The 25,026-nt window shown below is 57.1% G+C and overlaps 1 protein-coding gene across 1 annotated transcript in view; it reads left to right on the forward strand.

Moving 5' to 3' along the window:
* Positions 1–2,575: 2,575 nt before the first annotated feature.
* The window catches only part of RCSD1 (RCSD domain containing 1), a 58,462-nt gene continuing 36,011 nt past the window's right edge, over positions 2,576–25,026 (forward strand). Inside the window, exon 1 of the mRNA XM_044266878.1 lies at positions 2,576–2,651. Within this exon, the coding sequence (XP_044122813.1) occupies positions 2,646–2,651 (6 nt within the window). The 5' untranslated portion in view covers positions 2,576–2,645. The remainder of the gene's footprint in view (positions 2,652–25,026) is intronic.

Below are 25,026 nucleotides of genomic sequence, written 5' to 3' on the forward strand. Positions count from 1 at the left end.
CAGACAGCAGGGGTGTCTGAAGGGGGCATGGGAGAAAGTAAAGGAAGTGGGTCCTGATGAGAGACAACCAGCCCCCAGAGAGGAAGGGGAACAGCCCTCTCAGAGCCACTTTCCCTTCCCCTTGGGCTGTCACAAGAGCAGCAAGTCACAACCCCAGGTGACCCAGCAAAAATAGAGTATTTACCAGCTGGGTTGTCTCCGTTCTGGCTTCTGGGGATCTTCTGGAGGGGCATGAGGGAGAAAGAAGGGGAGCACACTCCCACACATGCTCATGGCTGCTGAAGTGAGCTCAGGGCTGTGCTGTCCTCCACCCCTTTCTCCCTGTTTTCCACTCCTTCCTCTAGAGAAGGCCTCTGCCTGGGCCCCAGAGAGCCCCGCAGCAGCTTTCCACTCTGCAGGTCGCGAGACCCCAGAACATGGCAGAGGTGCCCCTTGATTGCGCTTTGGGCCACGGGTTCTCGCTGGGCAGGGCGTGGGTGCAGCTATGAGGTACTTCAGGCGGCTTTGACACTCTCTGGGCCTAACGGTTTCCGGTGGGTAGGCACTTCCGCCCTCCTGTTTCTGAAGCCAGAAACCTGTGCTGGGGCAGCCCCATTCTGAGCCCAACAGAAGACGAGATAGAGGCAGAGACACAGGCCCCACGAGTCAGGGTTAGGAGACATGGTAAGAGACTCTGTTCCTGTCACCCGCTCAGTCCTGCACCTTTAAAAGGAGAAAGGAAAACAGTCACAGGCACAAGTACATACTGTAAGGTATCAAGAAATGTCCTTCTCTGCTGCCAAGGGGACACACCCTTAATTCCTGGGGGCAGGGGGCCCTTTCATGGGTCCCCAGAATGCCCTGCCCTAAATAAAAGAAATACCTGGTCCCTATTTATTTGAGCTTGTACACAAAGCTAAGCAGTATTAAAACAGCTACTCTTCTCAGAGGCCGACTGAACTGTATCGGTGAGGAAGCTCAGGATCAGAGAGGTTAAATGACTTGTCAGAGGAAGCCCAGCGAGAAAGTAGCCGAGCTGGAATTCAACCCACTGTCAGTTTCCGAAATTGAGGTCTTGCCCCTATATTCAGACCTGGAAAATACTTCGGCATTTAGGCTGTTCGTGTTTTAGAAAGTCAGGCTTTCTGCAGGTTCTATGATAGGAAGAAGGTCATGTTGCTAAGACTGGTACCCGAAGCACCAGTGTATGTGCCCGAGGGAACACCAGCGGTGTTGGAAGGAACGGCTGCGTCAGAGCAGTCCTAGAGCTGTCCTTCCTCGCACGAGCAAACTCTCCACTTCTTTGCCTTCCGGGATTCTCCCTAGGTTTCCCTAACAGGGCTCACTGTAGCCCACCCTCCTGTTGCTCTCTGACCCTGTTCGCCCTCCCTGTTGGGCGCGACCGTGGGTGAGGCCTTGGGATGGGAGCAGGGCTGGCGGACGCGGCGGGACACCGAGGCGCCTCTCCCTGACAGCCAGTCCCCTTCCATTCGCAGTCCTTGCAAGCATCTCCCCCTCTTCTCTCCGTCCTGGGGGTGGGGAGGGGGCGGGGCATCCAGAAGGGGCACTTAGAGCTGGCGGCCAGTACACACGCTGGGAGCAGAGAAAGAACCTCCTGCAGATTCCAGGTCCCGCACCAGCCCCTCCCACGCAGCCTCCTTCTGTTCTTCAGCCTCGGCTGGGACAGCCCTGGGGGAGGGCTGCTGTGCTGGGTCTTACGGGAATCTGGAATCAGAGGTTCAGTGTCCCGCCCTTTACTCTATTTAATAGGAACGGCGAAAAGGCCCTTTAGCGAGCAGCTTGTGGGAGCTGAAATTCCCACAGATTCCAATGCATCTATCAAATCAGGGGGAGGGAAAAAGATGAAATGTTACAAGGGACGTGAAAATCCTTGCTTGGAGTCCTTGTGCCCCCTCCCCCGCCCCGCACACAGACGAGAGACGGACGGAACGAGAGGGGTTTCCTGCAAACGCGACCGTGCGCGTGGAAAGGATAAGGGATGAAAAATAGGAAAGGGGGCCCCGTGGGTCCCACGCTGAGCGCTGGAGGCTCGGTGGGAAGAGCTCCCGCCTGGGGCCGCGAGAGACGCAGCCGCATGCGGGGTCTCCCACTCCCACGCAAGGATGCCCGGAACCCGGTGTGACCTGGACGCCGCCGTGTCTTTCGCACGAGGAAAGAAATCGAGGAGGACGCACGTCAAAGAGGGAAAGAGAAAAGATGACGAGAATGGAAGAGCGGCGTTGGCGCTGAGGGCAGGACCAGCGCGTCTCAGCGGGCGGGCGAGGTGGGGAAGGGCGGCGACGGGCCCGACCGACCCCAGGGTCCCGCAGAAACTCGCGCGGGCGCGGGGCAGACGCCTGTCCCATCCCCATGTTTGGGCAGATGAATGGAGTCGCGACTCCCTCGCTCGAGTCCTGCCCTGGGAGGGGACAGTATCTGTTTAGATTTGTGTCTAAATTTAACCCCGACCGCCGGCCTCCCTCCCCCGCTCCCCACCCCTTCCCCCTCCCGCGGCCTCCCCCTTCCTCGTGCTCTCGCGCAGGGCCGGGCCGCCCGCAGTCCCGAGCCAGGCAGCCGCGCGCCGCCGCCCCTCACCCAGCCGGGCCCGGGGCGCGGAGCCGAGCGCACAGCGAGCGCGGCCACCGCGGAGCGGGCACCTGGAGGCCATGGAGGTACGGCGCGCGGGGGCGGCGGGCGCGCGGGGGCTGCGGGGGTGGCGAGCGCAGGGGGGCGGCGGGGGCGGCGGGCGGGCGCGCGGGGCGGGGGCGGTGGCGAGCGCAGGGGGGCGGCGGGCGAGCGCAGAGGGGCGGCGGGGGCGGCGGGCGCGCGGGGGCGCCGCTGCGGGGCTCCGGCCGCCCGCGACCCCTGCCCCGACCGCACCGCGCGGGGCTGGAGGGCGCGCGGGGCAGGGGCCGCGGGCGCGCCAGGTGTCGGCCTCAGGACCTCTGCGCCCCCGAGTTAGAAAGTGAGTCCGCGCGCGGGCGAACATGCGGGGCCAAAAAAAGAAAAAGAAATCGTGGCGAAGCAGAAACCCAGGGTCTGAAGAGGCGGGCGCTGGGCGAGAAGCAGACCGGGCGCGGCGGGCTCTTCTGGGCCGGGCTCCAGGCTTCCCTCCCGACGGAGGAGTGACCTTTAGGACAGTCCTCCCGCTTCCCGAGCGCTCTCTGCCCGCCACATCTTCCGGAACTCTGGGAAAGCTCGGATCGGGGCGGCCGGCTCCGCGCCTGGTCAGCCCCTGCCTCCCCAGCCGGACCGCCTCCAGGGTTAGGGCCGCATCTGCGGGGCGCCCCGGGGTGAGCGCCCCGCCCGCCCCGCTTCCCTGCGGCTCCGTCCGCCCCGCTTCCCTGCGGCTCCGTCCTGGTGCTGTTCCCGCCTCCGTGGGGTGCGGGCGTCCCCCCAGTGCAGGGGCGCCCGCTGTGCTCCCCTGTCCCGCCCTCCTCCCAGTTCCGAGGCTTCCGCCCATTTCCCCTGGAAACAGAGACCGGACGTCTAGCCCTGAGCCGGTCTTCACGGGAGGGGACTTTGGGAACAGACGGAAGGAGAAGGCGCAAATGTTCGGCAGCTGCTTAGGTGATTCCCACCCACAATCCAGAGGAAGACCGTTGCTCCTGGGGCTGTAGCCCGCAGCAGTCACGACTCCGTGTCCTTCCGGTCCCGCTCCAGGCTCTGCAGCCCGGAGGCCTGGCTGGCTCTTCTGAGCCATGACCCCGGCTGGGCCTGTGAAGCCCTGTGACTCTGCAGGGCTCTGGGTCTGTCCTGAGCAGGCACCCTGCACTCAGACATCCCGCTGCACTGGTTGTCTTCGAGGAGCAGGGTCGTCTTCAGGGTGCCCCTAGAGTGTGGGATCCGCCCTCCAGAGAAACACTGATAAGCCTGGGAAGCTCGGGCAGATCAGGGCTGGGGAAGGGCGCAGGCAGCCCACAAGGCAAAGCTGGGCAGGTGGCTTCCGGGTCTGCCCAAGCGCTCCAAGAGCAGAGCATCAGGATTCTCCCCGCTGGCTACAGCTTTGGGGCGGAGGAGGGAGATGGCCCTGAGTGGGGCGCTCAGCTTGTGGGGGGCAGGGGGGGCTGTGAATGAAGGCTCCCAAAGCAGTGGCTTGAGAAGTGGGTTCCCTCCTCTGGGAGAGTACAGGAGGCCTCAGCCCCTAGGTTGGAGGTTGGGTTTGACATAAGACCCATCTGATATCTTGCAGAAATGGTCTGGGGATAAGAGCAAAGCAAGCCTTAGGCTTAAAAGCCTGTTGCTGCTTGGGGGCCAAATTCGAGTGTGAACTTTGCTCTGGGAAGACAATGGCACTGCCCTTCTCTCAGGTTCTCTCTCAGCTGAGGAAGGAAGGTGTGTGGCAGAGGCCCTGAACTGTCACCTGAGCTACTTCCTGTGTGGCTGGGGCCGGGGAAAGGCAAGGCCCTCCAGTCTACAAAGGGAGCGGGGTAGTAGCTGCTGGGGGATTTGGGCTGGGAGGGAATCGCTCAGCCAGCCAGGAAGCCTGTCCCTTGCGGGGGTTTGCGTGGGACACAGATTGCTGATTGGCAGTGACTGCTTTTGAAGTTTCTTTGTCAAAACGACTGAAAAAACAGTGCAGCCCCTAGCTCTGGAGAAGGAAGTAAAGAGGAAACCGAGAGGCTGGGGAAGTGACGATTCATAGCCAGGAAGTAGACTTTTTCTGGTGGGACATGGTGTGCGGGAGTGGGCTTGGGGAGCTCCTGGCAAACCTCAGAGCAAACCCCTCTTTTGGGAGATGAAACCCACTTTTGAGGCAAGAAGGCACCTCTCTCTCTGGGGAGAGACTGACTTATATGACTTCTCAGTATGAGGAATTCAAACCGCATCAACAAGGCTTACTCAACATTCATTCTCTAGAACTAACGTACCTCTTGCAAGCCTTTGGGAACTCTGTTCTTTTTTTCTTTTCTTTTTTTTAAGTCACTGTTACTGATATCAGTCATTACTTCAGCCCTCATTAAGCGCTCTGGAATAAACAAGATAAAGATGTCTTTCAAAAGCTCACAATGCGGTAGGCCAAATGAGACTTACTAGATCCTGTCGTGTATGTGTTCTCAAATGCGTGAGTACCAAACGAATGACTCCTGCTGATCACAAGTGTTCTGGTGTTTTGAGGTGAGACCTGGCAGAAGCCTTAAAAGAAAGGTGGGTGGTGAGGAGCAGGTAAGGAATGGGTACGGGGAGAACATGCCAGCTTTGTTCAGGAAAGTAGGCCAGTTGGCAGGAGAGGAAGGTAGGGAAGCATCGAGGGAAAAAAATGAAAGTAATAAGATAAAACCACAGGGCCTCCAAGTTAGTGGATGCTGGCCAAGTGGGTGAGTGGGAGCTGGAATCTAAGCCGTCTGGACGAAAGGGTTACTTTTTCTTCATACAAAGTCTCCTTGTCTAGCTATGCCCCCAAAGGGGTGCCTTTTTCTAATTCAGACAGAGGCCAGCTGCAGGCCTCCGAGGCCAGAGAGTGGATGGCCCTGGGTTCTACTCTGCAGAGAGCAGGAAACTGCACAGGGCCTTTAGGAAGATGGCGGTCATGAGGAAGCAGAGATGGACTGGCAGAAATGCCAGTTCCTAGAGTGAGCAAGGGAACCAGGCTGAGAAGCTTCTCTGAGTGTCCATGCAGCTTCCGCCTTCAAGAGAGAGTAAGGATGGAAAAGAGGGAAGAGTAAAGACCATGTGTCAAAGCAGAAATCAGAAATGACCACCATGCTTGAGCTCACAGGGTGCCCAGAAGCGTTGAGCTCCCCGAGACACCAAGGGGAAGAGTGCCGCTTTGACGTAAGCCCACACGCCTTTCGTAAGCGGGATCTGTCCTGTGGGTCTTCCGGCCTCCAGAGACGAGCACAGTGCCTACAATTACAGTCATCTCACATCTCAGGAGAAGTCTGCTTGGTAAATGAATTACCAGAAACAGGGAACTCCCTGTCATCTCCAGTGCCGCCGCCTTGGGAAGCCTTCCCAGATGCCCTCAGACTCTGCAGCTGTCTCCCCTGAGCACTTTGTGCACGCGGGATCCCAGTACTAGGCGCACTGGTCATTGCCCCGCTGGCTCTTTCCCCGGAAGGCCCTACAGACACTCAGTAAATGCTTTCTGAATGACCAGAGATTGATTAAGGATGGGGAAAAGATCAGATTTTTTTTATTTCTTTTTTTTTTTTTTAAGATTTTATTTATTTATTTGTCATAGAGAGAGAAGCGAGAGCCAGCACAGGCAGACAGAGTGGCAGGCAGAGGCAGAGGGAGAAGCAGACTCCCCGCCAAGCAAGGAGCCAGATGTGGGACTCGATCCCAGGACGCTGGGATCATGACCTGAGCCGAAGGCAGCCGCTTAACCAACTGAGCCACCCAGGCGTCCCCAGATTTTTTTTAAAAAGCAAGGTTTAGGTATATTGGTTTTGAAATGCCCAGCGCCCCATGAGAAATACAGGCCTCCGTATTTCTCAGATCTGTCTCTGTCAGATGTCCCCTGATGTACTCGAGTTTCTCCGGAGCAGCTGACGGATGGGAGCCGGAGGAGTAGATCAGAGAAAGAGCAAGAGACTTAGGACACGCGAAGCAAATTAATGTTCTTAGTTGTTGAGCTGTAAATCGTAGGCTCTACGAAATAGCTGGCAAAGAATTTTAATCTTCACGGATGAAATCCTTCATTTGCTCGGTGACTATTAGAGACATGGAAATTAAACTTGTGTCCCACAACCACATGTCTGCTATGTAGGTGAACGTCTGTAGGACTGAACTTCCTTGCCACTGAACAGATCATTAATTTCTAGTTGGATGAGGACAGCTAATGATTCCTTTCCTCTGAGGCTACGCCAGGTTGTGTCCAGATATCTTTTGTTCCTCATCTGTTCACAGAGCGTTTATTCATGCTGAACCTTGTGTGTGAATGTTACGCAGAAATTACGGGGCTGTCATGTCTTTTCCTCCTCGCGGACTGTCGGTATCACTGACGATGAGAGAGAGGGAGGAGGGACGGAGAGCCTGTGTGACCCGTGTGTGTCCCTGTGTACAGAATGTGTTCCATTTGTAACCTACTTTTAAACTGATGTTTTTTAATTTCATTAAATTTTTTTTAACCCCAATTTCCCCAGCAGCCTTTGCTGTTTTGGGACCCACCCTCTCATGGAGCCTCCCGTTGGTGGCAGGCTGGAGCTCCTGGGTCATGGTTAGGGATCGCATGGCGTCTGGAAGCTGGGGTTCAGCTCAGAGGACTTGTGGGTGTCCCGAGCACCCTGGCATTCCTCTGTGGCTCCCGGGTGCTCAGCGGGACCCGTGAAATAACACCGGCTTCCACTTAACCGCCCCCTTTCTCTCGCCGGCCTGCAGTGACAGGGGGAATTGGGGGCAGCCGGGGCCCCATCTCCCTCCCGGGAGGAGTGAGTGTGCATTCCTGGGGCTGGAGTCAGGTTTCAGAGCCTGATCCGGGTGCCTCCTCCTGCGAGCCAGAGCAGGAGTTCCATGGGAAATCGGACCATGGGTGGCTCAGCGGCCCAGTCATCTTATCAGGGCCACGGGTTCCAGAGAAACCTGAAGACAGCCCTGCCTTTCCTCTAGTAATAGCTTTAGGTTCGCGGGCAGTTTGACCAGCGCCGCTCACTCATTTCAGAGCTGCGGGTGGAAGGAAACCTTCTCTGGCCACCCTGCCATGTCGGGAGGGAGAAAACTAGAGGCTGCCGGGCCCCGGAGAGCCGGCAGCTCGGGCGTGGCTAGCATCTGGGGGGCCGGGCGGCCTGAGCCGTAAGAAGGAAGGTGATGGTTTCATCCCAAAACAGGGTCCATCTCGCGTCTGGCCTTCAGGGCGTTATGCGGACACGTTCGTCCCTCTACGCGAAAGGGATGCGAGGACCCTGCGGACACAGGGCTCGGGCTTGGTGGCCACCATCAACCTCACTGCGCTGGGAGCTCCTCTTCTGAACAGATCTGCCCTCGCACCTTGGTCATGGCGGCAGTGAGCGCCCCGTCTTCTTTCTTTCGGGCACCTGTCTTCTGGGAATTGTGGAAAACAAGCGCCGAGCCCGTGAGGCGCCCCCAGATCCTTTCCTGAGAGGAGGGGTTCCAACCACTGCAGTCACCAGCCCCAGGAGCGCCCCAGGAGGGGAGCAGACACTCCAGAGAGGCTATCAGAACCCGTCCTTAATGGATAATGTTGGCGCCCCCAGGCAGGGAGCGTGGCGGAATCACGGACGCTGGCACTTGACGTTCTCTCCAACCAAGAAGCCGAGCGTCTGCTTTGTCAGGTGTCCCCAGCTCTTCGTTCAGAAACCGCTTGCGCCGTATCAGGGCCTCCCTCCTGGCCTCAGGGTAGCGATCACAGGCTTTCCCAGACGGGCTCTTCTATGACTGACCGCTAACAAGTCACAGGGCTCCTCGCTCTTCAACGAGGTGCAACAAACAGGCATTGAGGTCAGGCGCTGGGGACGCAGAGCTGAATGCCTCACTCCGCCGGGCCTTGAAGAACTCGGGTCTAGGAGTGGGGCAAGCGCCTACCGGGTGAGTTTGAGTGGTCTGAGCTCCCAAGGACAGAGGATGAGTGGTATACACAGCCCAAGGTTCAGGAGGACTTCCTGTTAGGGGCACTTTCTCAGTTAGGTCTTGAGGGATGAGTAGGAGTTCTAGTGCAGAAAATTGGGACGAGCATTCCAGACAGAGGGAGTGACAGGAGCAAAGCCTCTGGCCAAGAGATGACACGTGTGTCTGGGGACCCCCGCAGTTTGTTTCTGGAGGGCAAAGCAAGATAAAGGGTTTGAAGTTGGGGGACTGGATGGGAGACCCAGAGAAATAGAAGTTACAGTTCCTGCCTCAAAGGAGCTCTCTTCTGTTTGGGGAAATAAGACGTGATGTACGAAATACAAGATACTATCTTGGTAAGTTCTCGGGTATGTAGGAGTTCGAAGTCAGCTTCTCTCATGGCAGCCACAGAAAACTTGCTTCCTCTGCTGGGGATTCCCCGGCCCCCCAAATATGGCAGCCTCCTGGCAGCCCCGGGGTGCACGACCACGGGGATTTCAACCCCGTGATGCACACAGCCTTGGGCCTGCACCTGCACAGTGCGCTGAGGAAATCCGTTTGAAACAGGCTGCAGGCCCCTAGGGAATGTGTTTGTGAGGCTCGCCAGAAGCCACCCCCAGGGAGCTCGCCTTCGTCAGAAAGAGGCCTCTGGGAACAGCCGTGCTCACGAGAAGCCGCCTTGTCCCGTTCACATGCCCACTGCAGCCCCACTCACTCCTCCCGCCGTGGCCGCCCACCCTGTGCCCGGTCTGAAAAGCTGGTGCCAGGACAAGCTGAGGTGGGCCCAGCAGCAGCAGCGGGCCGGGCCGGGTCCTGCAAACCCAGCAACAGAAACAGGAAGCGGGCCTTGTGGCTGCTGTTACACAAGCCCAGAGGTCCCCGAGAATTTGTGTGTCACAACAGGCCACAGAGGGCTGCAGGCCTCCTCGGGGCCTCCCCTCCGACCCCCACCGGCCACAGTTCACTCCACGCACGTGAGCTAAAGGGACAGCTCTCCCCCCACCCCCCGCCCCAACTCTGAACTATGTTCCCAGGCTCTAGGCCCCTGGCTCGGCTTGCTTTTGAGGTCCGTTTCCATGGATAATGGGATCCGCTGCTGAGCAGCCACATTGATGGCAGTGAAAGTCCTGTTCCCTCCGTTTTCCAGATAAGGGTGGTAGGGCTTCATATGGTTATGTGCCCAACGCCTAGAAGGGACTCCCCGGAGAGCCAACGCTGGAACCCACCGTGTGGGGTGGGTTTTCTCCTTTCTCCTCGCTGGGGAAGCTTTGGCCGCCGCGTGACGTCTGTGAGCCCCCAGGGGGACCACAGGCCCCTGGGCCCGGCCTGTCTCCTCCAGCCCAGGGCCAGCCCGCAGTGGAGGCCAGGTGACCAGGCACGTCTTACAGAGTCGCTCTGAGGCCTCCCCGAGTATCTGAAAGGCTTCTGGAAGGTTCCAGCTGTATCTCTTGGGGAAACGAGTGCAAACGTCCGTGGCAAAAAAGGAAGTTTAAATACAAATGCAGTTTTAAGGCTTCGAGTTTGAAGAGCAAGAAGGAACGTTAGCGGTTTCTGCAGTTCCCTCATTTCCAAGACAAGGAGACTTCACGTAAATGCGCACGAGTGCTCACTCTCTCAGCCGGTCCGTGGCCAAGTCGGGCCTCAGATGCAGGCGTCCCCGCCCTCCGCCCAGGACGCTCCCCTGCACAGGCTGCTGTAAATCTGTGTATGGAAATCCTCGTTACTGTCTCACGCCCCGTTTCTGTGTGCCGTCTCCTCGAGGCTCTCCCAAGGCCTGGGCGCGGCTCCGTTTTCGAGGCTTCACCTAGCAAGCAGCATGATTTCTGGGGTGACACCGGCAGGGAGAGGAAGGGCTTTTGTTGTCGTCCTTCTAGCTTGTGAGGGCAAACGGTCAGGGCTAAGGCTGGGGGACGCAACCTCGCAGGCGCCGCTCCTACTAGCCTTCCTAGGGGTGTCTTCCTGGGACGGCCACTGACCCGTTGCCCAATCCTGCCTGAATCCTCTCCTGAGCGTCTAAACTGGAGAAAACCACGGTTGGTGCCAAGCCCTTGTGTTTTCGGGGGGACGTGACTGGGAGCCCCAGCCTACAGCAGAACCCCAGCGTGCTGCCCTCAGGGAGAACCTTGAGCCTCCGAGTGTGTAGGCAGAGGAGTTTGCTAGCCATTGCATGGCTTAAAACAATGGGAATTTATCCTCCTGGTGCTGGAGGCCAGATACTTGACAGTGTCCCAGGGCCACATTCCCCACCGAGGCTCGAGGGGAGATGATGTCCCGCGCCTCTTCTAGGTCCTGGCGGCTGCTGGCTTTCTGGGCTTGTGGCCACACTGTGTCTCTGCCCCGGGCTCACTTCACCGTCTCCGTGTGCCTCTCCTAAGGAACGTGTGTCACTGGACGCAGGAGTCACACTGATCATCCAGGGGGATCTCCACACCTCGAATCCGTAAGCCTTTACCAAACATTCACAGGTTCCGGAGACTCGGGTGTGACCATATCTTCTTGGGGGCCACCACCTAGTCCACGACAACAGGCGACTTGCTGTCCGTCGTAGGGACAGGGGACTTGGGGGCTTTGGCAGAGGGAATCCTGGGTTATTGCCGGCATTAGGGTGGCACCACCGTCTCTGTCACTGCCCGCGAGTCAATTACCAGCGAAACTCATGGGCGTCTGCCCTGTGACTGATTTCCTGCCCTTGGGGTAACCCACAGCACCCGTATTGGGGTGGATCCCAAACACCGTCCTCGTGGGTCCAAGCCACAGTCAGGAGAAGGGGTCTGCAGGGTGCTAGGGAACATCTCCGTGGGGCTCCAAGGATCGGCGCCCCCGGTCCAGTCTCTTCCCCTGAGAAAAGCACAGTGTTGGCAGGCTGGGCAGAGCTACTTAAGATCATCTGGGATCATCCCCACCTTCAGAAAGAGTTGTGCCTAGCAAGGTTATAAAATTCCTTTTGTGCGATCTCATTTGATGTTCTGCTGTCAAATCCCTTATTCTTGATCTGTCCTTTATTCATGGATTTAAGGACACGTTTCCAGCAGCGTGTCCGTGAAGAGTGGGGCTGGGGGCTCTGCTCGTTGCTGTCCTTCCCCCGGGACCCAGGTTGACAAAGCAGCTTCCACATGGAGCACTGTCAGTTGTCATGGCGGAGGGAGGGAAAGTTCCGGAAGCTTTGCCCTGGCTGCGGCTCCGGCCTGGAAGGGTCGGAAGTAGCCCGCAGCTACACTCAAGCACAGGAAGAAGGAAGGGCGACCCTCCCGTGTGCCCTAAATGAGGAGAGCGGGGACAGTTTCGTGAACATGGGTGGCGCCCGGGGGAGTCTCACAGGACTTGCAGAGGAGACGCCCGTGGAGCCGGGTCTGGAGGGGAGACTGCGGCTTCTGGGTGACGAAGGCGTGAAGACTGTGGAGGAGAACTTGGATCCGAGCCCCTCACACCCACTCACACGACTCCGTGGTCAGAGGTATTCGTCCTGATGAAAATGAAGGCTGCTTCGCAAACACAGAGAGTGTTTTCAGCGATTTTAACTCTTCTCTGTACTTTGGGACACGCCGGGAGGGGCAGGGAGGTGGGAGGCGCGCCGTGGGTGGACACGCACCGTGTCTGTGGGAAGACAACACCAGTCGTATATAAACATCAACCATTAGGGGCAACTGTTTGCAGTGTTTCTCAAAGATCAAATAAGTAAAAAAAGTTTTAATGTTTTTCAGACATCTTAGCCCTGGAAGAGCGAATTCCACAGACCGTGCCATCCAGAGCTTATAGCCACCGTTTTTGATTTGGAGGTATCCCCCTCACCCCAGCAGTGAACAGGGAATCTATGCTTTTTTTCCTGCATGTCCTTCCAAAACAGCCAGAATTTGAATTTTTGCATAAGCCGTATACACAAGCCCTGCCCTCTATGCTTAAGGAAAGGTCAGGGAAGGCCCGCAAAGACACTGCAATGAGGCGGTAAATTTTGAAGGGACAACAGATCTCTCTCTGCCCTCTGTCCCCTCGGGTTTTCCTTTTCCGATCATGGCGTCTGAAATGGGTCAACAGGGTTGCTGTGTGGACAGAGAAACCACGAAACCTGAGTTTGGGTTCAGAGTCCGTAACCGCTTTAGGGCCCTGGCTTGTGTCTCCATCTGTAAAATGGGAACCCGTTTTACTTACCTTCTAGGGCTCATTTGAGAAGGAAGTAAGATCATGTGTGATATTAAAGAAATTATGAAACTGCCCTGGAACTTCAAACTATCCCATGGTTGTAAAATCCTGGCGGTATCGTTATTAATATTTATTAAGAGGACGCTGTGGAAAGTCGTAACATCCCTGAGTGTGTCTTCTGGAGGAAGGTTCTGGTGTTCTCTGTGCCTAGTGGGAGGTGGCAGAGAGAGTGTGAGAAGGTGACACTGGTGACTATGGCAGAGCTAAGGCTTCCTCTGTAGGTCAGAGGACGCACAAAGTGGCAAAAATAAAAGCACTTCTACCACACTTTCTTTTTAAAGCACTCTCCCGTAGCTCTTCAACGAGACAACTAGCTCGGAAGCTCCATCATTGGCGCCTGGTTCTCCTACAGTGAGCATAGTAGGTTCTCAACGCACACTTCTGAGTGAGGACCAGAAGGCAGACTATGCACAAAGTCGGCAGGGATAAGAGTTAAGGGTACAGACCCGGGGGGGTCACATAGCTGGCTTTGAATCCTGATTTTTCCCAGTTACTACTAGCTGGTGACCTCCCTGTGCCTCGGTTTTCCCATCTGCTAAATGGAAATCAGAGTAAGTACTTAAAGGATTAGGGTGTTCTGAGGATCAAATTAGTTAAATATTTGTGTCAAGTGCTTAGAACAGGGCCTGGCACGTGCAAGGAGTGACGTGATTGTTTGCTGGAATAAAGAAGTCGGTTTCTATAGCCATTTAAAAGAGGACAGCCTCCCCTGCTCTTCCCGCAGCTTTGACTGAGAACCAGATGGACAGGAGGACATGCAAAGTCCTCCCCCAGGAGTATGTGTGAGCAAGGGCTGGCGGATGCTGTCACAGCCCTCTGGGCCCCTGGAGGAGGCTGGTCCTCAGGGCAGTGCTGGAACAGGAAGTCCAGACCAGAAACTGGGAAATGGGGGTGACTGAGGCAGGGAGCAGCAGATCAGGGCCGCGGGCTTCCATGGCGGCCAAAGCCTGCGAGAGGAAGGGAGTGTCGCCTGGTAAATGGGTTTCAGAGAAAGGGAGGGGAAGGGAGGGGAAGCAGGTGTGTTGTGTGGGTTCATCCTGATGGGGCAGCGAGTGAAATGAGGAGGGAGCAGAGGGTAAGCAGAAAGTCCAACGGCACGGCTGCTTCCCCCCAACCTTGTGGATCTCTTCCCAGACCCGTCCTCACCTTTCCCACCGCACAGGCGCCCTGCCAGGGTGCTGACCAGCGTGGGACGTGGGATCTGGAGACTGCGACACGGCCGCAGGGACGGGAGAGTTGGGAGCTGACGTTCCTCTCATCGGCCCCGAGCTGCTGGCCGGGCTGGAGGAATCGAGGGCTTTCGCATGCCAACCAGGGCATTCTGACTTTTCAGACAGTTACGCTACTTGTCTTAGGAAGGATTTTCTGGCAAGAAGGATTCAGAGCAGAATGAGCTACCGTGCCCGAAGCGTAGTGAGCCGCACTTTGCCTCTCAGGTCTTTCCGGAGGCGTATCTGGAGAAGCTAAGTGATGAGGAGAAGGGATGACGGACGTGCACCGGCGACGCCAAGCATCCAAAGTGACTGAACTGGACGGTCTCTTAAGGGCGTGGGTGTGCATGCAAAGATGTGTATTTGAGTACGTGCACACAGAGGGGGCACGTGTGCAAATGGGCATACACTTGTCCGTGCAGAGGTAACGTGTGCATGTGCATACCGAGGGGTGTGCGAGCATATGTGCACACGTGTGTATGTGCACACAGATGGGACTTGTGAACACACCTGTGTACACGTGTGTGCGTGCAGAGGGGGTGTGAGCATATGTTAATATACACGTGTGTGCACACAGGGAGTGTGCCAGTATACGTGTGTACACGTATTTGTGCACATGGGGGACACACGTACAAATGTGCATACACGTGTGTGTGCAGAGAGGCAGCGTATGTGCATGTGCAAAGGGGATGTGTATGCTAAAGTGTGTATGTGTGCAGGCACACGGGCTGTACGTGCCTACAGGCCTGTGAGTGCTAACATGCATGCACATGTACGTGCACATGGAATGTGTGTGCAAGAATGTGTGCGTGTACACAGGAGTGGGGAGAGGTAGAGTGGAGGCTGGCACAGACAGGATGAAACCAGGTGCTCTGCCTAGAAAGACGGCATTGGTGATGTGGCGTTCTTCTGTGGGAAATGAAGTCCCAGGAGAGAGGGGCTCCTGGGGTCAGGGGGCGCCGGAAGGCCATTCATCAGGGCATGGGGTGGGGGGCCGGATGGGTAGACTCTAGAGGCCAAAGCACCACGGGAGATGGCCTTGAGACTGGAGAGGAGAAGAGGCCGTGGGATCAGCTGAGGGAGGGACCCCAGTGTCGTGTTTGGTTGGCGGCTGCAAGGCGGGGCGGGGTGGGGGACAGCGGCGGGAGCAGTGAGAGCACTTTCCACCGGCAGCAGGGACGAGAACGTTGGTGGTTTGGGCGGGAGCGGCCGCCTGTCCGTGGAGGCCTTGGCCGGATCCACAAGGAATCCAGTCCGGAGCTCGGAGGGGCTTGGGGCGGAGCGGCTCAGCGGCCACCTGCACAGAAGTGGTCTCCGCACAGAGGGGGCAAGGGCCACTGCCGGAGAGAGTCAGGCCAAGGACGAGGCCGTGGACACCCCTCACCAGTGAGGGGCACCAGGAGACGTGAGGACAGTGACGGAGCACGGCAGTGTGCGTGTCCAGGGTGGGGAGTCTGAACCCAGCATACACGTCCACAGACTAGCCCTCGGGAAGAGAAGGGCTCCGTCCCATCTCTGCCTCTGACCCCAGCAGCGCAGGACCCCAGACCCCAGCAGCGCAGGACCTCTGACCCCACCAGCGCAGGACCTCTGACCCCACCAGCGCAGGACCTCAGACCCCACCAGCGCAGGACCTGCAGTCCTCTCCGTGCACAGGCAGCCTCCCGAGGTCTCGCCTTGGCGGGACCCCATCTTGCCATCTCCTTTCCCCTGGCCGTCTGTCACGCTCAAGGAAGGAAGGCCAGGGGACGGGGACTGTGGTAGTGCATATGGAGAGAGTGGAGGGGGAGGGGTCGGAATTCTTATCCACTGCGCAAGGTCTTTGAATTGCGTGTAGAGGCAGTCAGGCTTACAGGCTCCACACCCAGGCATCTGCAGGCCTCCAGCCACACACAGGGAAGGTCTGAATACGGATGTTCTGGTTGTAATTTGTAAAATGAAGCGAAGACCGCAATTAACAAAAAATTCTCTCAGACAACCCTTGGACTTTGCGTTCAGGGTATTTGCTTTAGCTTTAAAATGTTATTTTATTATTATTAAACTAATACTATACATCTTCAGGGAAAATCATAAAAATTCATCATCCTGACACAACTGTTTTCCCTTTATTTTTCTTGCACGTTTCTGAGCCTCCGTGTGAATCTCCTTTATCATTAAAAAGAAGCTAGGAAAGGCAGTTCCACTTAATGCAACTACTTCCAGCTTTGTGTGCCTCTATTACTTTCTGCCACATGTATAGTTTTTACGAAATCGTCATCAAGTCTATATCTTCTCTCTTAATATTATTTCCAAGACAACATGCCTGTTTGACATAGTCCTGTTTTCATCTTAAATATGGGAACGGTGTCCTGTTACACAAATATCCCATAACTTATTTAGTTCTTTTTCTACTTTGGGACACAACGTTTGCTTTCACTTTGTCCTCATTGTAAATAACAGAGCCGTAAACAGTACACGCATCTTTGTGGCTCTTCTTTTGAATCATTTCTTTGGAAGCCGTTCCCAGCAGTGGACTTATCAGGTCAAAGAATAGGACTGTTTTTATGGTTCTTGGTAAGTGCGGCCAAACTGGTCCCTTCCTTCCTTCCTTAAAGCCTCGCGGTGCTTGTGGGCACAAACTGTGGGCTCTGTGAGATGTGCCCGGAAGGGAACGTGAGCTGAGAGCGACCTGTGGAGCTGAGCTCTGTGCTCCCGGGAGCTCCTGTGGGTCCTGCCCCACCAGCAGGGAGGGGCAGGAGAGGGCAGGAAGGGTTGTGGGCACCGTGGGAAATGAAGCAATCTGGTACTTCCTGCTGCAGCAGCTGCCGACGGGGGAAATTACACACTAGCGAGGGGAGGCAGAGCAGAGTGTGCAAGACCTCCCCCCTTCCCTCCTCCATTCCCCAGCAAGGACGCGGGCGGGATACGGTCTCGGGCGCTGCGGACTTGCTCCGAGGAGATCCCTCAGGGTCACGGACGAGAGTGGTCTGGGTTAGGGCGGAGACACGCTCATTGTCGGCTTCATAAATATTTAGTGAGTGCCCACTCTGTCAGGTTCTGGGCCAGAAACTCTGCCCACAGGAGGGAGTAAAACTTGGGCCCTGCCCTCCAGGAGCTCGCAGCCTGGTAAGGAAGTCGGAAGGGTGGCAAGCGTGCGGTCACCTCCCTTCCCGTATCCGTGCTCAGGACACTGACGTGGGGGGAGAGGTTTCCCAGAGGAGGCAACACCTGAGCTCAGAGGAGATGGGGAGCCTCTGCCAGAAGGACGTCCCCGCTGGGGACGCTGGGGACGCTGCGGTGGGAGAGAGGGAGTGTGTGAAGTGGCCGACCACGCGAGACCCTGGGGGTCTCCATCCCGCTTGGTCGTGGCCACGTGAGGATTTCTCTGCAGAGGCACTTAATTCACAGTCCTGACCATGAGGCGTTTGGAGCTCACACGTTTCGATGTAAATTGGACGTTTCTTGGGCAGCATGATGAGGTTGTGGGAGAGTGAAAGCCCTCTAAAGCCCCCTTTTATGTCACCACCATTTGACGCTCAGCCACTGGGGGGGGGCAGGGAATCATGTGATCCGATTTCCATCTTAGAAAGTTTGCTGTGGCTAGGGTTCGCAGAAGGGAGTGGAGGGACCGTGGCATGGGGACCTTCTGGCCAGCCATCTGACAGAGGTCAGGCAAGCCCTGCGGATGGAGGGGTGGACGCGGACCCTTCCTCCCTACAGGCCTCACTGAGGACCGAGAGAGGGAGCTGCTGGTTCCAGGGGCCTGTGCTGCATGGGGATGCCCAGACGCGACCGCGGCATTTAGAAGGAGGACAGCCCTGGGGCTGGGTTTCTAGTGTCCATAATGAGAGGGGGTTCACCTGTGCCTCCTGGGCCTGGGAAGGTGCCTCGTGTGGGCTGGAGGAGGGCCGAGTGAGGGCTTCATTCTAGCCGGGCACGGAGGGTCCGAGTTCAGGCCTCTGAACTAAATTCCATCGCTGAATGGCTGTGGGATCAGATCAGTGGCTCAAGATTTGGGGTCCTCATCGGGATGGTAATTCCGTCCCTGCCTGGATTATTGGGAGGATGGAAGAAGACCACGTGTTCATGGCCAACGCCTTGGAGCAGGTACAGAGGGCGCCGCAGGTCCAGTGTGGTCACCCCTGAGCTTTGGAAAACACAAGGAAAGATCTGGAAATAACTCGGTGGCTCAGAGAGAGGCAGGCGCCGTGGAGCCTGAGAGAGGGAGGGGGGAGAGGGAGGGGTGGGCAGGGAGGGTGGGGAAGCTGCGCGGCTGCTTCCTCCCCTGCTTGTGGTTTGCCTCTGGAGCTCAGAGCAGCTGTTCCATGAACGACCAGGTCCTGCCCAGCCCAGGTCACTCAGCTCGGAGGCAGGAGCCAGGTTTGAAGCCACAGTGAGGAGACCAGCTGGGCCCTGGCAGGCCTTCCGGTCTCTGAGGTGTTTGGACGTCTCTGACCTGCTGCGCCCAGGGCCCCACCGGGAGCAGCTGGGTCCCGAGCCCCGCTGTCCGCACCAGGGGGCCCACTGCCCCATGACCCCAGCCAGGAGCTCCCTCCAACCGCCGCCAAGGGCGACGTCCAGCAGCTCTGAGGACTCCTCTTCTGTCCGGTGACGCGTTCCTTGAGTTTTGGAAACGAAAGTCCCAGTTAAGGAACAGCAGGGAGCAGCCAAGGTCACAATGACTGCCCGGCCAGTCTCTGCTTGTGTGAAGTCCAGCGGCGTCGACGGTGCGGGCTGCGGGGGAGAAGGACGCGAGGCATGTGGGTCCTGACCCCACGTGATTGCAGGAGGACACGCAGTCTGCTGCCCAGAGGGGGACGTCAGGGCAGAGCCCAGAGGGGCTTCCACAGGCCAGGAGCAGCGGCCGTGCTAGCTGGTGGGGCAGCAGCATCTCCTCACGGCTCTGGAGGCTTCTAGAAGCCCAGGGTCCACACGTCAGCCACGGTGCTCTCTTCAGTGGCCTCTCCTCCTCCCGCACCCTCACTGGGTCTTCCCTCTCCAAGGCCGCGTCCTCATGTTTGCTTACAAGGACGCCAGTCACGCCGGATGAGGACTGACCCCGAGGACCTCATTCTAACGGAACTGCCTCCCTGAAGACCTGTCCCCCAAAAGCCTCGTCCGGAGGCACCGAGGGTCAGGACGTCACCATTCGGCCACAAATCACCCCCAGCTCCAGAGCCTCACTTCCCGCTGCGGGCGAGAAAGGACAGGCTTCTGGGGAGGTCACGGCTCCCAGCCACGGCCGCCGGCTGGAGATGGAGCAGCAAGAGGTCTGAGCGCCCGAGCGGTGGCTCAGGGCCCACCTTCCACCCCACGCCTGGCCGCTGTGTGACCTCGGTCATGCCTGTCCTGAGGCCATGTCCTAGGAAGCGGGCAGCAGGGCAGGAGGGCTCGCTGAACCCTGAGGTGGCAGGGTGGCCGCCCGGCTCTCCTCACGCTCCCGGTGCTCCCCTCTCCCGGGCGCAGCTTCCGCCGCTCCTTCCGGTACCTCTCCTGCCCACGCAGAGTGCCGGGCTGAGGGCTGCCCCACCGTGTTTTCCGGCTCCTCGGGAAAATTCTCCCGACTCCCTGGCTCGTAGGCCTTTGCCCATGCCGGCCTCTCCGCCTGGAACGTCTCCGCCCCTCCCCAGCGCCCGGGGGTCGCTCTGTTACAACAGGCCCCTCCTCCCCAGTCACCGTTCCCTTTGGGAGGCCACGTCCACGGGCACCGTTCCGTTTGGGAGGCCACGTCCACGGGCACCGTTCCCTTTGGGAGGCCACGTCCACGGGCACCGTTCCCTTTGGGAGGCCATGTCTTCCCAGCCAGGACGCAGCGTGAGGCAGGCAGGACGGTGGCCACCACGGACCAACTCACTGGCTCTCTGCTCTGTCGACAGGGCGTCCGGAGCCTCCGACAGGGCTAGAGTCAGGGCTGGGTCCCAGATGTTTCCTCTCACACAGTCACCAGCGCCCTGTTTCCAGGCCCTGGAGGAGATCCCCACCGCGGCTCCTGTTCTGCTCACGCCCCGCCGCCTGGCCCCCTTCTTACCACCGGGACTGAGGACGACTTGAGTTGAAAAGGAACGGGTCGCGTTGAAGCCACAGCCTCACCGTGGCCAGATGCTGGGGTGTATTTTTGGACAGGAGCCTAGGTGAGGGCACAAGCACTTGTCAGCCTGGAGCCAGGCCTGCCCCTGCGGAGAGAGACGCTGACCAGTTGCTGCCCCAGCCGGGGACACGCATGTGCTAATTATGAAAACTGTGAAGGACCTCAAAGCTGATGAACGTTACCTTCCAAATTCACTTCTCGTCTGTGAGTTTTTTAAAGAACATTTTATTTATTTCATGCGAGCAGGGGAGGGGCAGAGGCAGAGAGAGAGAGAGAGAATCCCAAGCAGGCTCGACATAGAGCCCGACGCGGGGCTCGAGCCCACAACCCTGAGACCGTGACCCAAGCAGAGATCGAGAGTCGGGCGCTTTACCGACGGAGCCCGCCGGGCGCCGCGTGTCTTCGCCAGTTGGTACTTACGCGCTTCGGTGAGCCACGCCGCCGCACACAGAACACTGACCTTCTCCAGCCCTGGCTCCCTTTCTGTTCCGCGCCCGTCTGTGCCAGGAGCGTTGGGTGCCTGTCGCTCCGAACGGGAGCGTAGCGCCCACCGCCTCTGGGGTTGATGCTGACCATTCTCTGCGAGTCAGTGTTCGGTGGTTTCTAGTCTTTCAGCTTTATGGAAATAGTGGGTCATGCATGATTCCGTACAAACTGCGTTTTTCTTCCTCGTGTCCTCAACGTCTGTTCTAGACATGGAGCGAATCGTTTCCGAGCTCCGGCCGCACGGCTGCGGACCGTCGTCCCAGGAGAGGCAGAATTAGTCCAGATGTAACACTAACAGCATTTTTTAAAGAAACCATCTTCCCCACAGTCCTGGCAACTCTGGCTTCTTATCCTTGTGACCTATTTTGCCCATCTAATGGCTGCGCGATGCTACCTTAGATTAATCTGCATTTTAGTATTGACTGTCAACGTTCTGCGCCCTCCCCAACGATCACTCTGCGTCGGCATTTTCTCTCTTGGCTTTGCAAGTGTCTCTGCCCCGCTGCCTTCTGGGTGCTTATTTGGCCAAGAGGTCACAGCACACACGTGCTGTGTGACTTCCCGTAGCGAACGTCCACTCCGGTGGCTTTGTCACCGCTGTGCCGTCTCTAGAGCAAGCAAGGGACTCACGTGCGGGAGTCTCTGAGACACAGACCTTAGCCCCTCAGGAGGACTGGAGAGGAGCTGTTGGTTTTCTCTAACAGGTAGAGACCCCGAGGCCCAGGAACTTGATCCAGAACCCAGAACCTCAGTCTTTATTCAGTGGCTGAGGTCTTCAAACCAATAAATATTTGTTGCACCCCTACTATGAACCGGCCCCTCTGCTAGGAAGGGGGGAAGCCGGTGAAGTCTGTGGTACACGCTTTCAAGGGGAGTCACGCCCATGACAGGGACTGACGGTGCATTGTAACCGGGGAAGTGTTATGGGAGACGGCCTCGGAGGCTTCTTGGAGGACGCGAGAAGCTGGGGCTTGGATGAAGAAGAGCCCTCCAGGGGGAGGGAATAAGGAGGAAGGTTTCCGCGGTAGTGGAACGGCATGTGCAAAGACAGAGGCATGAAAATGAGGGGTGTGCTGGGGACATGGGGGGAGCATGGGTGTGGAGCCGGCCTTCTGGGGCCGGGGTCCCAGCCCCACGACAGCTCTGTCATCTTCAGTGAGTCACGTAGCCTCTCCAAGCTCCCATTCTGCCGTCCACTGCATGATGTCCGCAACGCCCTGCTGGCTGGCTGGGGACTGACCAACGGAGATCGTCCTTGTCGAGCACTGGGCATCATTCTGGGCACATGCAAATGCTCGCCCTACACGTATCAGCTCTTGTCATTGAGAAGGTGTAACTTTCAGGACGGAGGGATGGATGGGGCCTTATGTTCTCTGCTGAGATGATTTGATCATGGAGTCGAGACCACAGAGTAGGTAAGTCAAGCAAAGTCATGATCAGACAGATTTTAGACAGATTGTTGGGGCAGCAGTGGGGAGAGTGGACTAGAAGGTAAAGAGCAGAGGCAAAGAAAGCAGGCAGCCACGTTCTCTGTCTGCAGTCAGAGGAGCAGAGGTGGGGACCCTCAGGTGCCGTGAACACTGTGGGAACGAGGAGGCCGGACCAGAAACACAGGTTAAGTAGAAGACAGCAACTGGACTTGGTGGCCTCATGGCTGTGGAAAGGCAGGGCACACCGCTACCTGCAAGTCTGCCCCTGGGCTCCGCCTGATGCAGCCGACGCAGCGATCCCGTCCATCCTTCCAACGGTCTCCCTGGCTCCCCGAGACCAGCTCCCAGGGTTAGGAAACCTGTGGAGGAAGAGCTCAGAGGACCCTTGTTTCCCAAAGTAGCTGGAGGCTACAGCTCTCCCCAGGAATCAGGCTCGGCTTCCTCAGGCCTCCACTCCTGCAAAAGAATCTCGGGCTTGGGGCTTGGAACCTGCTCAGGACCATCTCTGACAACGGTCTCGGGCCGGATGTCTCGGGCTGTTGAAGCCTACAGGCCAGGCACATCTCTGCCCGGGGAGGGCGGTGCTTTGCAGAGAGGAAATGGCGCAAACCAGATACTGGCTTGTTTGTTTTCCCTGTGAAGACAAGAGACCATTTGACTTTCCTCTTTTATTTATTTTTTAGGGATGAGGCAGATATTTTTAATTCCTCTAGCTTCCTGCTGTCTACAGGTGTTTCCTGTGGTCTTGCTGTCAGAAAGACCAGAGCCCGGGACATAATCAGCTCTGTTTCTGAGACTGCCGAAAAGTCTCCTGCGGTGACCTGCGAGCACCACCTCAGACCCCCCTGGGTAAGGTGGGGTGAGCACAGCCTCCACGAGCTGCGTGGGTTTTCCACCGTTCACCTGCGGTGCAGGCGGGCTCGTTCCTAAGTGCCCCTGGTGGGACATGTCCATGGGGGGACGGGAGAGGAGGAAGGCTCTGGTCCCCGTTTTTTGCCTCCCCAGCTGAGGTGACCTTCGTGAAAGGGCTGCCCCTGAGTTCCGGTAGAATCACTCTTCACTTATTTGCAGGATGGTTCTCCCGCCTCCACCCAAGTAGGACTGTAGAACAGCTGTTGAAAAGGCAGAGTGCTTGTTTATTTTTACCCCAAAAAGTTATGCACAAACTCAAACTTTGGGGAAAACATCCTGTTTTTCACACACCCAGAGAAAGCTTTTGGTGATGGGAAGTCCTTTTACACAGTGAAGAGACTGCCCGTCAGACAGCAGTATCTCTCTCAATTTATACATGAACTTGGGGAGCCTCATATCCGCCTTGAACGAGGACTGGGACAAGTATTTATGGAACGCTTTTATGACTCCGCGTCCCTGGTAGAACCTGCACCGCCATTCTGTGAGCTGGCTTTACTGGCCCATTGTACCGAACAGGAGACTGACGCTCGGGATGGGTAAGGGGTGTCTGGTCGCTGCCGAGGGCTGGGACAGAAGTCTACCAGGTCCCTCCCTCATCCTGTCTGCAGTGCACCCTGACCCCCCTTAGAAGTCAACGAGAGGAGGTGAGAATCCCTGAGATAGTATTTGACATTGAGAGCAATGAATCCGTGACATCCTAAAAGAATTACAAAGAAATTCACATAATAAAAACAAAAATGCCTCGTGGGATTATCCAGGAAAACAGGTCAAATAGGATAAAACATTGTTCCCATAAATCAGAACTTGCAAACTCCTAGATCCCATGCTGCAGGAGGACATGAGCTCCCCCCACGAAGCAGGGGTTTCTCCCACCGCCCCCCCAGGTACCCCCGCCCCGCCCTGCCCACACCCATGCGCTGCCTGCCCCGCCTCTGAGGGCACTGGGGTTTGCAGAGCCCACCCTCGGTGATGTGGGAGGGGGGCACCGAGCTGCACCTGGGACCAGAGCAGGTCTCGCCCACCGGGAGCGTCTCCCGTGGACTCTGAAGGAGGTGGCGGCTCCCCGGGGCCAGTGGCGTTCTCAGAATTCACACCGTCGATATCCAGCGTGCAAACAGACTTCAGAGAAGCGAGGGAGGCTGTGTTGTGACAGAGGCAGCCTGGCCGACTCCGGCACCGAGCTGCACGGCAGGGCATGGGACTCGGGGAAGGCACCCCTCTCTGTGGTCCCTTGTCAAGCAGGTACTCGTACAGGAGTGTCGTCTGCATGCACGGCGAGCTTCTTCCCCGACGGCCGTGCGCACAGTAACGCTCCGTCTGCGTGGGGTCCTGTCCTCCTGTCCTCTCCCAAACGGATGGCTATTCCCCGGGACTGAGCCCGTTTATCACCAAGGATGGAAATGTCCCTATGCCGAGTTGTCCAAGATCTGTAGAAAGTCAGGGTGTGGGGCCCAATGGAAATTACCAGTTTCTCCTTTCTCTTGTCTTGTGATTTTGTTTTTCTGAGTATACACTGAGATGGAAGGGGACATTTTGGCTTCAGATCGATCATTTTCTCGAGTAGAGAGAATTATGTAATAACAAAGCAACAGCATTTAAAAATGTATTTGGGGGGCACCTGGGTGGCTCAGTGGGTTAAGCGCTGCCTTCGGCTCAGGTCATGATCCCAAGGTGCTGGGATCGAGTCCCGCATCGTGCTCTCTGCTCAGCGGAGCCTGCTTCCTCCTCTCTCTCTGCCTGCCTCTCTGCCTGCTTGTGATCTCTCTCTCTGTCCAATAATAAAATAAAATATTTTAAAAAAAATGTATATGGGCCTCCTGCAAACAGGGTGAATTGGCCTAGATTTTACTAACTCTAAAAACAGCTTCAAGGAGCATATATTTAAACTCAGGGACGCAATCTTTTTTTTTTTTTTTTTTTCAATTCCAGGATAGTTAACATACCGTATTATATAACCTCCAGGCAGACGATACAGTGACTCAGCAATGCCATACGTCACCCTGTGGCATCACAAGAGCCCTCCTGAATCCCCATCACCTGTGTCACCCATCCTCCCCCAGCCTCCTCTGCTGACCATGAGTTTGTCTTCTGTAGTTAAGAGTCTTTTTCTTGGTTTGTCTCTCTTTCATTCCACCTTGCTTGTTGTGTTTCTTAAATTCCACATGTCAGTGAAATCATATGGTACTTGTCTTTCTCTGAATTATTTCACTCAGCATCACACTCTCCGGCTCCTTCCATG

This window comes from Neovison vison, chromosome 10 (genome assembly GCF_020171115.1).
Source record: "Neovison vison isolate M4711 chromosome 10, ASM_NN_V1, whole genome shotgun sequence".
NCBI classification, from domain to species: Eukaryota; Metazoa; Chordata; class Mammalia; order Carnivora; family Mustelidae; genus Neogale; species Neogale vison.